General features: G+C 40.2%; 1 protein-coding gene across 1 annotated transcript; it reads right to left on the bottom strand.

Moving 5' to 3' along the window:
* Positions 1–586: 586 nt before the first annotated feature.
* Positions 587–2445, bottom strand: LOC117321150. Its single transcript, XM_033875620.1, has one exon. The coding sequence runs from the start codon at positions 2391–2393 to the stop codon at positions 588–590; it is 1806 nt and encodes a 601-aa protein (XP_033731511.1). The 5' UTR covers positions 2394–2445; the 3' UTR covers position 587.
* Between the last annotated feature and the right edge of the window lie 15029 nt (positions 2446–17474).

Consider the following 17474-nt stretch of genomic DNA (forward strand, 5'->3'; position numbering starts at 1 on the left):
AGAACTTTTAACTATTCTATTTACAGGTTTGCGAGATGATATACTTCAAAATTAGGGCTACTTGACCAGTGTTGAAAACTCCATTTAAGCAGGACAGTTGTAAACGTTAACATTATCGTCTATGAGAAATCATTTGGTTACGTGGGTCCTTTAGGTAGCGGAGGAGATATCCTGTAAGGGAGATATCACCATCCTCTATTCTATAACAGGGTATTTCGCAGTCATACAGACCTCAGAGGAAGTCTCGCTTGCATATTTAAGCAGTTATACGGGGAAAGATTTCAGGTATTTGACTGACCGTGTCTACATTGGCAGTGGCAATGCAGGGTTAACTGAATGAACACCCACTGGGCGCTATCAAAGCAAATGTCGCACATTAGACCAGAACGAAGCCGACTTGGTTTGCACGGAGTAGATTCACTAGAGTTAAGCATGATTATATAACTGACAGAGTCCGGATAAGGCCGAGTTAAACTACTATAGAAAAGAAAGAATTTTAGGACTAAAATATTTTACCGATGGGACTAGGATCCAGATTAGACAGAGTCCAGTCTAGACACAGTCAGCTGTAATCGGTAAATCGCTGTTTAAAACCAAGACATTTTAATAAAATTGTCTGGATCAGCTGTGTACATTGTTTTGTGATATTTAACATTGCAGTAATCTAATGTGTTGAAGTCTGTTTTGCCTGTTTGTTCATCATTCCGAGTTTGACGAAGGTCAGCAATCTTGATTAAGGCGGCCGGGCTGTCAGAAAGTTTTCTGCATGACCCTTCAGACGATTTGATGGCTTGACTTGTGTTCCCCAACAGTTCGTGACATATCCTGACCAGACTGTCCAAGATGGGATAGTGACGTACGCCGTAGATAGCGTCGGTTCGTAAAGCTATGAGATCATCGAGCATTGTCTGTGACTGGTCGCTGTCACCAAGTCTGAAGGTAGACAACACAAGAAGAAAGATTGCGTACGGCAGTAGCGGGAGAGAAATATCGTTCGCGTTTCTATCAACCACTTCAAATAGTTCTGGGGGATATAATTTATTTGACGTTTTGTCAATAATGTATTCATGTACGAAAGAACTTTTAGCTTTTTGTAGCACTGTGTATCCTTTACCACACATCTGCTCTTCGTATCCCACATCGTCCCTATCACCATGACTCTGTAATAATCCGCCTTTTCGACAGGCGGACACCACGCGCGTTGCCAATTCTGAGGCTTTGGTGTAACAACCAACATTGTAGTAAAACGTTGCCAGTGATAACGGTCCACTACTGACATCTGTGGATGACGACAAGTGAAGTAACTGTTTGTTTCTTCTGATTTGCCTGTAGGCAGATTTATTGCTAGTACCGTTGGTCGGGTCTGCAATGTAGCTCCTACAAATACTTCTTCTGATGACATGAATAAAGTAAAGCACTGCTGTATCACATAGGCTGTCATCGGGCGTATTCAGGAATACTCTCTGGACTAACTTCAAGGCATCCGCAATATCGATATCTACTAAGTTACAATACATATGGAAATGCGACCAGATGTATTCATCATGATAAGCTTCCCGAAGAACGTCTCCTGGCAACTTATTCCTTTTATCATGACCTATGCGTTGTGGAACTGTGGAACGAAGACAATCAAATAGGCATGTCCAGCCTCTATCATAGTATCTTTCCAGCACGTTCAGTAGTCTATTTCTGTTATCCCCAGTAACATTGGAATGAAACAGGTTGTTAGCAAGCACAAAGTAATTTGGCAAGTATCCGGTCTGTACACATTCCAGTAGTATAGAAAAACAATACCAAAAACACTTAACAATGTTGTCGTTCACCCACATAGACGGTCTATGTTCTATGGCATGAAAAACAATTGTCTTCATGAAATAGGAACAAAGCAGTTCACGTGTTGACGGATTGCTTTCAATGCACTCTTTCAGGAAAATTTTTAACAAAGCATACGTTTTCAATTGTACGTGATTGAACGACCAGACAAGAGATTTTTCGGCTCGTGCAAAAGAAATCCTCCATTGCATTGCGAAGAGTCTAGAATGTTTGTCACCAATTGCAACAACGTGGCAACCATTTTTCACAATTTTGTTGACTAATTGTCTGGATGGCCATGAACAGTCTTTGGTACGATTTCTGAAGTCGCTTTGTTCTGGCCATGACTGGCAGTGGAAACAGCTTGCATAATCAACTTCTCTGCCATTTATAACTTTTGTTGAACAGGGACCGTGTGGGTAGGAACCTATCTCTACATTGTTATTTCTGAACTTCTCACTAGACAAATACTTTGAGCCTCTGAAATCAGTTGTTGAGTTCATGACCACGTCGTTAACAAGCAACCCGCTCTTATGAAGTCTGAGTAAAGTATGCCCAGGCATACAGTCAGTGTTATCCATGACCAGAATAGTTTTACTGGCATCTCTTTCTGCTATTTCATCTTGTTGTTGAACTACTTTAACGTAATTGAAAATAATCATGCAGTCATCGTCAGAACTTTGAAAGTTTAATCCCTCTGCTGTAGAGCCAGTAAATACAAGCTTAAAGCCTTGCCAAAATAAATTCGCATGGACCGATTTCTCGTGAAAATATTTAATCAAACGCCTAATGTTAACGTTCTCCTCAGAACCAACGCCATGATGCTCATCAAGATGCTGGGAAATCAACTGGGACGCATTCTTTGGATCCATTACATTGATGTTGTGGAGTATCGCCTTGGCAGCCCCTTATTGACCTCAACCTGAAAATAGAAGGTCATATTTGAATATAAGCATTCCAATTAATTACGATTGCGTTTGTTGTGGTTTGTGTATGTTGTTTTATGTAGCAAGTGCGGTGGGTACGCTACATCAATGTAATAGGGTCATAAATTAAACATTAGCTAATAATATTTCTACCACAATACGCTGTGTTATTCAACTCTCAAGCCATTGTATAAATGTGCCGACTGTTGGATAAATATATGTTATATACCACTAGAGGTATTTGACCTTCCGGTCTTTTGATTGGTCAAGAATTCGAACTTTGAATTGAAGCTACAATTGTTATTGACGTCATCAATAATCGAATGACGTCACATCACCGGGTCCCGGGCGTCACCGGTACACTTTATCTGCATACGCGAAATTATACTTGGCCACGTACGTTTCCCTTTGATTCAAGTTGATATCATTATGGTAGAAACAGGTCACACGACTCGTGATTGTTGGATATGGAATTTATGTCACACTCGTAAGTTTGTTTTTTTAAAGTTGCAAAAGACACGAGGTCCTTGTGTAACCTCTATGTATCTGTAATGAAAAGTTTTGTTTATATAACTATTATTGATTACAGGTAGTTACTGTCGTGTCCGTCCAAATAGTAAAACGCTCGTGTTACGTTTTCCCTGTGCGCGAGTACTTTATCTGTGTGCGCATTTCTTAGTAAACGTAATGTACATGTTTGTGTGTACTTGTGTATGTAAGTAGTGGTAACTCGGAATGGACATGTGACAGTTCTGGTGGACTTGATTGACTGGAAGTTGCTTCCGTATGGATTTAGTATAAACATCCCTCCTGTTAAGGATTTGGTACCGTTGACCGTTCCAGGTGAAGGCTATATGACATTGAGGTGCTTCCTTGGACCTAAAGAGCCTCGATTGTGGTTGTCTTTGGGTGCAAAGACTTTGTGAATGAAGGAGTAGTGCAAATGTTAAGAGTATCAGGTCAACTTACTAGCTTATACAATCATGAAGTTTCCTTTGCCTAGTTGTATGATGTTTTCATTGAGTGAGAAAGGTCGCTGGTTCGAGCTCAAAAGCGGACAGGTTACTTTTTATTACTCCTCTTAATATTTATGTTTTCTTGTGTTTGTAGAAGACTGTTTGTCCACACTTTTAGGTCTTAACTAGTAAGCCAGTTGTATTTGGATTCATTTGTGTTTAAAGTTTTTAATATGAATGATCAAATTATGAAAGTGTTTTAATGATCTATTGAATGATATGCATTTTTTTATATACTGGTATACGTGTATATTGTTCTGGATGATATATATATATATATATAATGCTAATGAAACATACATTTCTTTTGGATATTTCAACAAGAGTTCCAGAGCAACATAGGACCTGCATTCAAGATGATAATGTTCATGCCGAGAAATTTGATAACGATTACTAGTGACACTTGAGATATATAGGTTGGGCTCGTTCTAAACTGTTATGTGTGTGTATTGACATGACTCAACACAGAGCAACAGTAATACCGTGTATTCACTTGAGGTCATTTACATCAATGTTTACATGCCGCCATGCCAGTCGGAAGAGTCGCTATAGTCTATATCACATAAGTGATTGTAGTCCGTTTCAATAAACTAGTACACAACATAAACAATTCAACATTTAAAAGTCTTAACCGGATATCTAATGCAGTTTCGCAACAATGCAGTAATATGTGGTCGCTCAAATTACCGGCAACTTTTGTACAACCTGGTCTTGACAGCCGGTAAAGGAGCTGTGAATATTTATCTTTAACCCTGATTAATATCGACAATGAATACAATCTAAAACGCGTATGTTTCAGAAACAAACGTTATCCATGGCTTGTATCATACCTGTGAACTAACATTAGGCATTTGTAACTGAAACCGAGGCTACTACCATAACTGTAGTCAACACTTTGTACTAAAACTATACATGTATTATGTAACATGTACACTGTAGAGTGTGAGATTTTGTGTAAATGTATCATGTATATGTATATATGTTTGTTAAAAACCGATGGGCCGAAAGGCCTAAGGTAATAAAAGAATTGAATTGAATTGATAAGTGTTGTAGATTATATTATGATTTAAACAATACTTATGGTCTGTATTATGGCTATTTGTATATAATTTCTAGACTAGTCAGCATTATAGATTATCAGGAGATTATTACTAGACCTATGTCAGTATTGTGAGTATTATATGTAGTACCGAGACTAGTACTTGGTATTTGTGTACAATCCAGAGGGGCTAATACTATACCTGTGCTATTTTTAACCCTATATTGTCCATTGAGTCACATATGTTTTTCAAACTGACGCCTCTCCTATGCATTAAACACGAATACGTTTTGTATACGTTTGTTCTGTATACGGGTAATTGTTTTACATTCTTTAAGTCCCTGGTGTATCTTGTATTGGTTATATATGCTGTCAATCTAGTGTTTCTTAAATATATTGATAAAATCCCCAGGAATTTAATTATATACTGGAATACCTGATATTTTGCATTTTATATCGTGTGCGTTAATAAAAATTAAATTACATGACTATGTAAGAAAGCAGTATTTGTAAATAATTCGATAGAAGTATTAGGCAGTATATTCAAAGGGAATAATTGAAGACTGTTGATACATTGTACTTTTATAACAACAACGGAAGTAGGGAATTTCTATTAAGTGGGTATTCGAAGGATCTGTTTTTATCTTTTTCTGGAAAAAACTGAATCATATTATTAAAATTGAACTTGTCCAGTGACATGACGTTGAAACTGATGACGTCATGGCCTAAATACTCATTGAGGTAAGGATTTTTTCCCGATGAAAATTGCAATATGACAAAATTTGATAGTTTTTCTTGGATATCTAACACTCACACGTTTGTACTGATGATCTGAGTAAGATACCGTCCTGTACATTACTTTGGTTGTAACTACATACCCTGTTTTTAGGTCTTTATAATTATGTAAACTTCGTCTCTCAACTTCTCATGATAATCCTTAGCTTTTAACCTCCCTTTATGATTATTCAAATATCTTTGTCTACACTTTAGACAAGCAAAACAATAATAGTCGTGACGCCTGTATTGTTTAGTGAATCACTTGGTTGTGTTTTATCTGATAGAATTACCTACGGGTTGATAATATCTAGGCTCACAGTACACCTGCATGGTGTGTAATGGGCTCTGTGCTAATTCATTAATTTAAATCCTGTCCCTACTCGTTTAATCAATTATCAAAATTGCATTACTGATGTAAATTTGTTCCGCATGGATAAGCATTTTTAAAGCAATGATATCAGAAATAGCTACCATATAGCCGGTTGTTAAGGCGGGTCATAAATTTCGCGATTTTCATTGAAGACAAATGAATAAAATTTTAACGAGTTAACGATATGGCTATTGGAGAATATCTAGTTTTCGCGAACCAACAGACACTTGTTCTGAATATTTTGCCGTGTATATTCTCATCTATGCTTTATTTAGCATAAAAACACCAGTGTATGTTTTGACAAGATTTAAGAAGGATTTATGCTTATAAACGCAGGTATTGGGTATAACCGTATCAGTTTTGCTTTACAAAGTAATAAATCATTAGTTATATGCACGTAATAATATATTCTGAACAATTGTCGAATCCATTTAAGTGTTTGTATATCAATAAATAATAATGTGTATAAATTCCTGACCAAAGCAAGACATGATAAAATGTAATCATTGCTTTTTTGGAATGGTACATAATATAACAGTGAAAAAGTCTACCAAATCGATTTTTTGAAAAATGTCTTTTAGGTCTTTTAGGAAATCAAGAAAATAATAGAAGCTCACATTTTAATCTTCTTTGAAGTGTAATATCTAACGATTGTGTAATAATATATATAGAATTCAACAGGGCACGATACTGAATACGATAATATGTATTTCTATATCCCGAATATATCATGATTTTCACAGAAAAATAGTCACAACACGAATGATTTCAGGAAGTAAATGTGAAACTCTATCATTCAATTCCCCCTTTGTGTGTGTGTGTGTATTACTTGTGTGCATGTGTAAGCAGTCAAACCTATAAACGAATACGATACGTTGAATTGTATATGGAAATAAGTCTACCAACTGCCAATTGTATGCCATGTCTGTCCATAACGAGTTTAGCCAGTTCAGTACCGAGGACAACAAGACGGCACCGACACTTCAATCACATTTTATAAGTAACTACTTACTTAGTTGTTGTCCTCCGTCATATAAATCCTAAAAATTACAACCTCCATTTTCCAGGGGCAGCAAATACTTATCAATCGGACCAACATACCAATGATCTCCACACTGATTGTTCTACGTCCTACCTAGATCGGGTATACCCATTATATACCCAGTATTGTTCTATACACGGAATCAGTGCACTGTTGTGTAACACCTCCTCGACTCGTTATACAATTATATTATGTGTTTATACAGTCCAAAACGAAACAGGAATTTCCAGTTTACCCGTCACAGTGGAAATTTCTATATCTCTTTTCTGTCCCCAGATCAATTACTTTTAGCTTGGACAACTTTAGCGGCAAACCATGAAAACATCTTAACCTAACATTTTTGGTAGTTAGACTTACATAAGTATTGATCACCAAACAACAAAGTGAGAGTGATTTGTTTGAGGAGATATTAGAACATACATGTTTATCTCACACACCGGTATCTTGTGGTCTTTCCTGTTTCTCCAGTAGCGCTTGATGAACCATGTGAGAAACCACAAAATGGCTGCAGAGATATTGTTCTCTACACCGAGCAGTTCATTGATGGAGTGATCGTGTTTTGTACACTGAACAGTTCATTGATGGAGTGATCGTGTTTTGTACACTGAGCAGTTCATTGATGGAGTGATCGTGTTTTGTACACTGAGCAGTTCATTCATGGAGTGATCGTGTTCTGTACACCGAGCAGTTCATTGATGAAGTGATCGTGTTCTGCACACCGAGCAGTTCATTGATGGAGTGATCATGTTCTGTTCACCGAGCAGTTCATTGATGGAGTGATCGTGTTTTGTATACCGAGCAGTTCATTGATGGAGTGATCGTGTTCTGTACACCGAGCAGTTCATTGATGGAGTGATCATGTTCTGTTCACCGAGCAGTTCATTGATGGAGTGATCGTGTTCTGTACACTGAGCAGTTCATTGATTGGGTGATAATGTCCTGTACATCGAACAGTTCATTGACGGAATGATCGTGTTCAGTACACCGAGCAGTTTATTAATGGAGTGATCGTGTTCTGTACACCGATCAGTTCATTGATGGAGTGATCGTGTTCTGTACACCGAGCAGTTCATTGATGGAGTGATCGTGTTCTGTACACTGAGCAGTTCATTGATGGAGTGATCGTGTTCTGTACACCGAGCAGTTCATTGATGGAGTGATCGTGTTCTGTACACTGAGCAGTTCATTGATGGAGTGATCGTGTTCTGTACACCGAACAGTTCATTGATGGAGTGATCGTGTTTTGTATACTGAGCAGTTCATTGATGGAGTGATCGTGTTCTGTATACCGAGCAGTTCATTGATGGAGTGATTGTGTTCTGTACAACGAGCAGTTCATTGATGGAGTGATCGTGTTCTGTACACTGAGCAGTTCATCGATGGAATGGTCGTGTTCTGTACATCGAACAGTTCATTGATGGAATTATCGTGTTTTGTACATTGAGCAGTTCATTGATGGAGTGATCGTGTTCTGTTCACCGAGCAGTTCATTGATGGAGTGATCATGTTCTGTATGCCGAGCAGTTCATTGATGGAGTGATCATGTTCTGTTCACCGAGAAGTTCATTGATGGAGTGATCGTATTCAGTATACCGAGCAGTTCATTGATGGAGTGATCGTGTTCCGTACACCGAGCAGTTCATTGATGGAGTGATCGTGTTCTGTACACCGAACAGTTCATTGATGGAGTGATCGTGTTTTGTATACTGAGCAGTTCATTGATAGAGTGATCGTGTTTTGTATACCGAGCAGTTCATTGATGGAGTGATCGTGTTCTGTACACTGAGCAGTTCATTGATTGGGTGATAATGTAATGTACATCGAACAGTTCATTGACGGAATGATCGTGTTCAGTACACCGAGCAGTTTATTAATGGAGTGATCGTGTTCTGTACACCGATCAGTTCATTGATGGAGTGATCGTGTTCTGTACACCGAGCAGTTCATTGATGGAGTGATCGTGTTCTGTACACTGAGCAGTTCATTGATGGAGTGATCGTGTTCTGTACACCGAACAGTTCATTGATGGAGTGATCGTGTTTTGTATACTGAGCAGTTCATTGATAGAGTGATCGTGTTCTGTATACCGAGCAGTTCATTGATGGAGTGATCGTGTTCAGTATACCGAGCAGTTCATTGATGGAGTGATTGTGTTCTGTACAACGAGCAGTTCATTGATGGAGTGATCGTGTTCTGTACACTGAGCAGTTCATCGATGGAATGGTCGTGTTCTGTACATCGAACAGTTCATTGATGGAATTATCGTGTTTTGTACATTGAGCAGTTCATTGATGGAGTGATCGTGTTCTGTTCACCGAGCAGTTCATTGATGGAGTGATCATGTTCTGTATGCCGAGCAGTTCATTGATGGAGTGATCATGTTCTGTTCACCGAGAAGTTCATTGATGGAGTGATCGTATTCAGTATACCGAGCAGTTCATTGATGGAGTGATCGTGTTCCGTACACCGAGCAGTTCATTGATGGAGTGATCGTGTTCTGTACACCGAACAGTTCATTGATGGAGTGATCGTGTTTTGTACACTGAGCAGTTCATTGATGGAGTGATCGTGTTCTGTTCACCGAGCAGTTCATTGATGGAGTGATCATGTTCTGTATGCCGAGCAGTTCATTGATGGAGTGATCGTGTTCTGTACACTGAGCAGTTCATCGATGGAATGGTCGTGTTCTGTACATCGAACAGTTCATTGATGGAATTATCGTGTTTTGTACATTGAGCAGTTCATTGATGGAGTGATCGTGTTCTGTTCACCGAGCAGTTCATTGATGGAGTGATCATGTTCTGTATGCCGAGCAGTTCATTGATGGAGTGATCATGTTCTGTTCACCGAGAAGTTCATTGATGGAGTGATCGTATTCAGTATACCGAGCAGTTCATTGATGGAGTGATCGTGTTCCGTACACCGAGCAGTTCATTGATGGAGTGATCGTGTTCTGTACACCGAACAGTTCATTGATGGAGTGATCGTGTTTTGTACACTGAGCAGTTCATTGATGGAGTGATCGTGTTCTGTTCACCGAGCAGTTCATTGATGGAGTGATCATGTTCTGTATGCCGAGCAGTTCATTGATGGAGTGATCGTGTTCTGTTCACCGAGAAGTTCATTGATGGAGTGATCGTATTCAGTATACCGAGCAGTTCATTGATGGAGTGATCGTGTTCTGTATACCGAGCAGTTCATTGATGGAGTGATCATGTTCTGTATACCGAGCAGTTCATTGATGGAGTGATCGTGTTCAGTATACCGAGCAGTTCATTGATGGAGTGATTGTGTTCTGTACAACGAGCAGTTCATTGATGGAGTGATCGTGTTCTGTACACTGAGCAGTTCATCGATGGAATGGTCGTGTTCTGTACATCGAACAGTTCATTGATGGAATGATCGTGTTTTGTACACTGAGCAGTTCATTGATGGAGTGATCGTGTTCTGTACACCGAGCAGTTCATTGATGGAGTGATCATGTTCTGTATGCCGAGCAGTTCATTGATGGAGTGATCATTTTCTGTTCACCGAGAAGTTCATTGATGGAGTGATCGTATTCAGTATACCGAGCAGTTCATTGATGAAGTGATCGTGTTCTGTACACCGAGCAGTTTATTGATGGAGTGATCGTGTTCAGTATACCGAGCAGTTCATTGATGGAGTGATTGTGTTCTGTACAACGAGCAGTTCATTGATGGAGTGATCGTGTTCTGTACACTGAGCAGTTCATCGATGGAATGGTCGTGTTCTGTACATCGAACAGTTCATTGATGGAATGATCGTGTTTTGTACACTGAGCAGTTCATTGATGGAGTGATCGTGTTCTGTTCACCGAGCAGTTCATTGATGGAGTGATCATGTTCTGTATGCCGAGCAGTTCATTGATGGAGTGATCGTGTTCTGTTCACCGAGCAGTTCATTGATGGAGTGATCATGTTCTGTATGCCGAGCAGTTCATTGATGGAGTGATCGTGTTCCGTACACCGAGCAGTTCATTGATGGAGTGATCGTGTTTTGTACACTGAACAGTTCATTGATGGAGTGATCGTGTTCTGTACACCGAGCAGTTCATTGATGGAGTGATCGTGTTTTGTACACTGAACAGTTCATTGATGGAGTGATCGTGTTCTGTACACCGAGCAGTTCATTGATGAAGTGATCGTGTTCTGTACACCGAGCAGTTCATTGATGGAGTGATCGTGTTCTGTACACTGAGCAGTTCATTGATTGGGTGATAATGTCCTGTACATCGAACAGTTCATTGATGGAATGATCGTGTTCAGTACACCGAGCAGTTCATTAATGGAGTGATCGTGTTCTGTACACCGATCAGTTCATTGATGGAATGATCGTGTTCTGTACACCGAGCAGTTCATTGATGGAGTGATCGTGTTTTCTATACCGAGCAGTTCATTGATGGAGTGATCGTGTTCTGTACACCGAGCAGTTCATTGATGGAGTGATCATGTTCTGTTCACCGAGCAGTTCATTGATGGAGTGATCGTGTTCTGTACACTGAGCAGTTCATTGATTGGGTGATAATGTCCTGTACATCGAACAGTTCATTGATGGAATGATCGTGTTCAGTACACCGAGCAGTTCATTAATGGAGTGATCGTGTTCTGTACACCGATCAGTTCATTGATGGAGTGATCGTGTTCTGTACACTGAGCAGTTCATTGATGGAGTGATCGTGTTCTGTACACCGAACAGTTCATTGATGGAGTGATCGTGTTTTGTACACTGAGCAGTTCATTGATAGAGTGATCGTGTTCTGTATACCGAGCAGTTCATTGATGGAGTGATCGTGTTCAGTATACCGAGCAGTTCATTGATGGAGTGATTGTGTTCTGTACAACGAGCAGTTCATTGATGGAGTGATCGTGTTCTGTACACTGAGCAGTTCATCGATGGAATGGTCGTGTTCTGTACATCGAACAGTTCATTGATGGAATGATCGTGTTTTGTACACTGAGCAGTTCATTGATGGAGTGATCGTGTTCTGTACACCGAGCAGTTCATTGATGGAGTGATCATGTTCTGTATGCCGAGCAGTTCATTGATGGAGTGATCATTTTCTGTTCACCGAGAAGTTCATTGATGGAGTGATCGTATTCAGTATACCGAGCAGTTCATTGATGAAGTGATCGTGTTCTGTACACCGAGCAGTTTATTGATGGAGTGATCGTGTTCAGTATACCGAGCAGTTCATTGATGGAGTGATTGTGTTCTGTACAACGAGCAGTTCATTGATGGAGTGATCGTGTTCTGTACACTGAGCAGTTCATCGATGGAATGGTCGTGTTCTGTACATCGAACAGTTCATTGATGGAATGATCGTGTTTTGTACACTGAGCAGTTCATTGATGGAGTGATCGTGTTCTGTTCACCGAGCAGTTCATTGATGGAGTGATCATGTTCTGTATGCCGAGCAGTTCATTGATGGAGTGATCGTGTTCTGTTCACCGAGCAGTTCATTGATGGAGTGATCATGTTCTGTATGCCGAGCAGTTCATTGATGGAGTGATCGTGTTCCGTACACCGAGCAGTTCATTGATGGAGTGATCGTGTTTTGTACACTGAACAGTTCATTGATGGAGTGATCGTGTTCTGTACACCGAGCAGTTCATTGATGGAGTGATCGTGTTTTGTACACTGAACAGTTCATTGATGGAGTGATCGTGTTCTGTACACCGAGCAGTTCATTGATGAAGTGATCGTGTTCTGTACACCGAGCAGTTCATTGATGGAGTGATCGTGTTCTGTACACTGAGCAGTTCATTGATTGGGTGATAATGTCCTGTACATCGAACAGTTCATTGATGGAATGATCGTGTTCAGTACACCGAGCAGTTCATTAATGGAGTGATCGTGTTCTGTACACCGATCAGTTCATTGATGGAATGATCGTGTTCTGTACACCGAGCAGTTCATTGATGGAGTGATCGTGTTTTCTATACCGAGCAGTTCATTGATGGAGTGATCGTGTTCTGTACACCGAGCAGTTCATTGATGGAGTGATCATGTTCTGTTCACCGAGCAGTTCATTGATGGAGTGATCGTGTTCTGTACACTGAGCAGTTCATTGATTGGGTGATAATGTCCTGTACATCGAACAGTTCATTGATGGAATGATCGTGTTCAGTACACCGAGCAGTTCATTAATGGAGTGATCGTGTTCTGTACACCGATCAGTTCATTGATGGAGTGATCGTGTTCTGTACACTGAGCAGTTCATTGATGGAGTGATCGTGTTCTGTACACCGAACAGTTCATTGATGGAGTGATCGTGTTTTGTACACTGAGCAGTTCATTGATAGAGTGATCGTGTTCTGTATACCGAGCAGTTCATTGATGGAGTGATCGTGTTCAGTATACCGAGCAGTTCATTGATGGAGTGATTGTGTTCTGTACAACGAGCAGTTCATTGATGGAGTGATCGTGTTCTGTACACTGAGCAGTTCATCGATGGAGTGGTCGTGTTCAGTACATCGAACAGTTCATTGATGAAGTGATCGTGTTTTGTACACTGAGCAGTTCACTGATGGAGTGATCGTGTTCTGTTCACCGAGCAGTTCATTGATGGAGTGATCATGTTCTGTATGCCGAGCAGTTCATTGATGGAGTGATCATGTTCTGTTCACCGAGAAGTTCATTGATGGAGTGATCGTATTCAGTATACCGAGCAGTTCATTGATGGAGTGATCGTGTTCTGTATACCGAGCAGTTCATTGATGGAGTGATCATGTTCTGTACACCGAGCAGTTTATTGATGGAGTGATCGTGTTCAGTATACCGAGCAGTTCATTGATGGAGTGATTGTGTTCTGTACAACGAGCAGTTCATTGATGGAGTGATCGTGTTCTGTACACTGAGCAGTTCATCGATGGAATGGTCGTGTTCTGTACATCGAACAGTTCATTGATGGAATGATCGTGTTTTGTACACTGAGCAGTTCATTGATGGAGTGATCGTGTTCTGTACACCGAGCAGTTCATTGATGGAGTGATCATGTTCTGTATGCCGAGCAGTTCATTGATGGAGTGATCATTTTCTGTTCACCGAGAAGTTCATTGATGGAGTGATCGTATTCAGTATACCGAGCAGTTCATTGATGAAGTGATCGTGTTCTGTACACCGAGCAGTTTATTGATGGAGTGATCGTGTTCAGTATACCGAGCAGTTCATTGATGGAGTGATTGTGTTCTGTACAACGAGCAGTTCATTGATGGAGTGATCGTGTTCTGTACACTGAGCAGTTCATCGATGGAATGGTCGTGTTCTGTACATCGAACAGTTCATTGATGGAATGATCGTGTTTTGTACACTGAGCAGTTCATTGATGGAGTGATCGTGTTCTGTTCACCGAGCAGTTCATTGATGGAGTGATCATGTTCTGTATGCCGAGCAGTTCATTGATGGAGTGATCGTGTTCTGTTCACCGAGCAGTTCATTGATGCAGTGATCATGTTCTGTATGCCGAGCAGTTCATTGATGGAGTGATCGTGTTCCGTACACCGAGCAGTTCATTGATGGAGTGATCGTGTTTTGTACACTGAACAGTTCATTGATGGAGTGATCGTGTTCTGTACACCGAGCAGTTCATTGATGGAGTGATCGTGTTTTGTACACTGAACAGTTCATTGATGGAGTGATCGTGTTCTGTACACCGAGCAGTTCATTGATGAAGTGATCGTGTTCTGTACACCGAGCAGTTTATTGATGGAGTGATCGTGTTTTGTACATCGAACAGTTCATTGATGGAGTGATCGTGTTCTGTTCACCGAGCAGTTCATTGATGGAGTAATAATGTTCTGTATACCGAGCAGTTCATTGATGGAGTGATCATGTTCTGTTCACCGAGAAGTTCATTGATGGAGTGATCGTATTCAGTATACCGAGCAGTTCATTGATGGAGTGATCGTGTTTTGTACACTGAACAGTTCATTGATTGGGTGATAATGTCCTGTACACCGAGCAGTTCATTGATGGAGTGATCATGTTTGGCCTATGCATTATTTGTAGAAATGTTCAAATATTTTACGTTTTTCTCCTAAACGGGTCTCCGTATCAATAATGTTGACCTTGTATTGTCATGTTATTGATTTTTAGCTAAAATTACAAATTTATTTACAATAGTACGAAAGATACTTTATTTATCACAATAAAAACATCATGTAGTTGAAGAAAATGTTCTTCAGTGGGACTCTATAATTTTACCGGTTTGTAGAGAGTTTCGGATTGGACGAGTCTGCTTTGACATCATTACATATAAAATAAAACCATAGCATAGTTGCGTTACTACATGTATTAATATATAAAATGTATAACAACAGTTAAGCCAATTGTAGCTGTGAAACCATATCATCTATATAGACAAAAAATAAAAAGACTATATTTATAAAGACTAGGTTTATCACGACTATTACATTTGTGATAACAGCATTATATTGTCCACTGGGACAACATTGGCAATTACTGTTTCATATTTTCGGCATTTGCTTGAACAGGTCTCTCTTTTGAGTAGAGGTCGCCATCATCTTCATGGCCGAGTCAACTCTCACTCTTTTTGAATACATCCAAATAAAGTAAATTACAATTATCTTTTCATTTTTTATGGATGATTCAATAATGTCGAAAACACATCTACATATGTATGTAGTCTGGCTAATTTCATTTCCGTTTCAACGTCTGGATCCTCATCTGCCTCCGTATCAGGATTACCTGGTTGAATGCTGTCCTATTCAGAAGAAATACCCTCAGTTTTGAGTTAATTTTCTACATCGGCAGCAGTGGAGTTATTAACAAAGCGATCGAGATACCGTCATCCTCTATTTCCTCATCCGGGTATTTGGCAATCATTGGGCCCTCGAAAGGAAGTCCTGCTTGCATATTTGAGCAGGTTGGTATTGTATCTGACATAATCATGTGCAGTGTTATATGTTTTAATTAACAAAGATGTAGTCTTTTTCATACGTGGATGAAATACATGTGTTTGACTTGTCATGTAACCTTGCCAGTGACAATGCAAGGTCAACTGAATAAACACCTACCGGGCGCCCAAGAAGACACCAATGCACACTGGACCAAAACGAAGCCGAATTCGATCGCCACATAGTAGATTTACTCGTGTAAAGATGGAATAGGACTTTGATATATGGCCGAATTACAGAATGGACAGAGTCCGGAATAGGCAGAGTTAATTAAACTGCTATAGAAAAAGAGGGATTTTTCAGCACTAAATCATTTGACCGGTTCAGACAAAGATCCGGGTCGGACAGAGGTCGTTGTAGAGTCTACTGTGATAGGTAAATCGCTGTTTAAAACCAAGACATTTTAATAAAATTGACTGGATCAGTGTTGTACATTATTTTGTGACAACAATAGACTCCGACGTAATCATCATCGACGCTCTCGTCGCTCGGAGTCTGACAATAAACATTGCAGTAATATAATGTGATGTCTGTTTTGCTTCCTTGTTTATCCTGAGTCCGACGAAGATCAGCAGTCCTCTTTAAAACGGCAAAGTTTGAAGGGAGTTGCCTGCAGGACTCCTCAGACGATTTGACGGCCCGACTTGTGTTCCCCAACAGTTGACGACATATCTCGACCAGATTGGTTAAGATGGGATAGTGACGTACACCGCAGATACGATTGGTTTGTACAGCCATGAGATCCTCGAGGATTGTCTGGGACTGGTCGATGTTACCAAGTCTGAAGGTAGACAACACAAGGAGGAAGATGGCGTACGGCAGAGGTGGAAGGGAAATATCTTTCTCATTTACATCAACCACTTCATTTAGGTCATGTGGATATAGTCTATTTAACGTTTTGCCAATGGTGTATTCATGTACGAAGGAACTTTTCGCTTTTTGTAGCAGTGTGTATCCTTTACCACACATCTCCTCTTCGTATCCCACATCATCACTACCAGTATGGTTCTGTAGTAATCTCCGTTGCTGACAGGCGAACACCACACAACTTGCCACTTCTGAGGCTTTGGTGTAACAACCAACATTGTAGTAAAATGTTGATAACGATAACGGTCCACTACTGACATCTGTGGCTGACGACAAGTGAAGTAACCGTTTGTTTCTTCTGATTTGCCTGTAGGCAGATTTATTGCTAGTGCCGTTGGTCAGGTCTGCAAGGTAGCTCCTACAAATACTTCTTCTGATGACATGAATAAAATAAAGCACTGCTGTATCACATAGGCTGTCATCGGGCCTATTCAGGAATACTCTCTGGACTAATGACAATGCATCCGCAATGTCGATAGATACTAAGTTACAATACATATGGAAATGCGACCAGACGCATTCATCATGATAAGCTTCCCGAAGAAGATGTCCTGGCAAATAATTCCTTTTACGATTACCTCTGAGTTGTGGAACTGTGAAGCGAAGACGATGAAACAGGCATGGCAACCCACTACCAAAGTACATTTCCAGCAGCACTTCATGCAGTTTTTTTCTTGGGGTTGTTCCCC

This window comes from Pecten maximus, unplaced genomic scaffold, assembly GCF_902652985.1.
Source record: "Pecten maximus unplaced genomic scaffold, xPecMax1.1, whole genome shotgun sequence".
Classification (NCBI taxonomy): domain Eukaryota; kingdom Metazoa; phylum Mollusca; class Bivalvia; order Pectinida; family Pectinidae; genus Pecten; species Pecten maximus.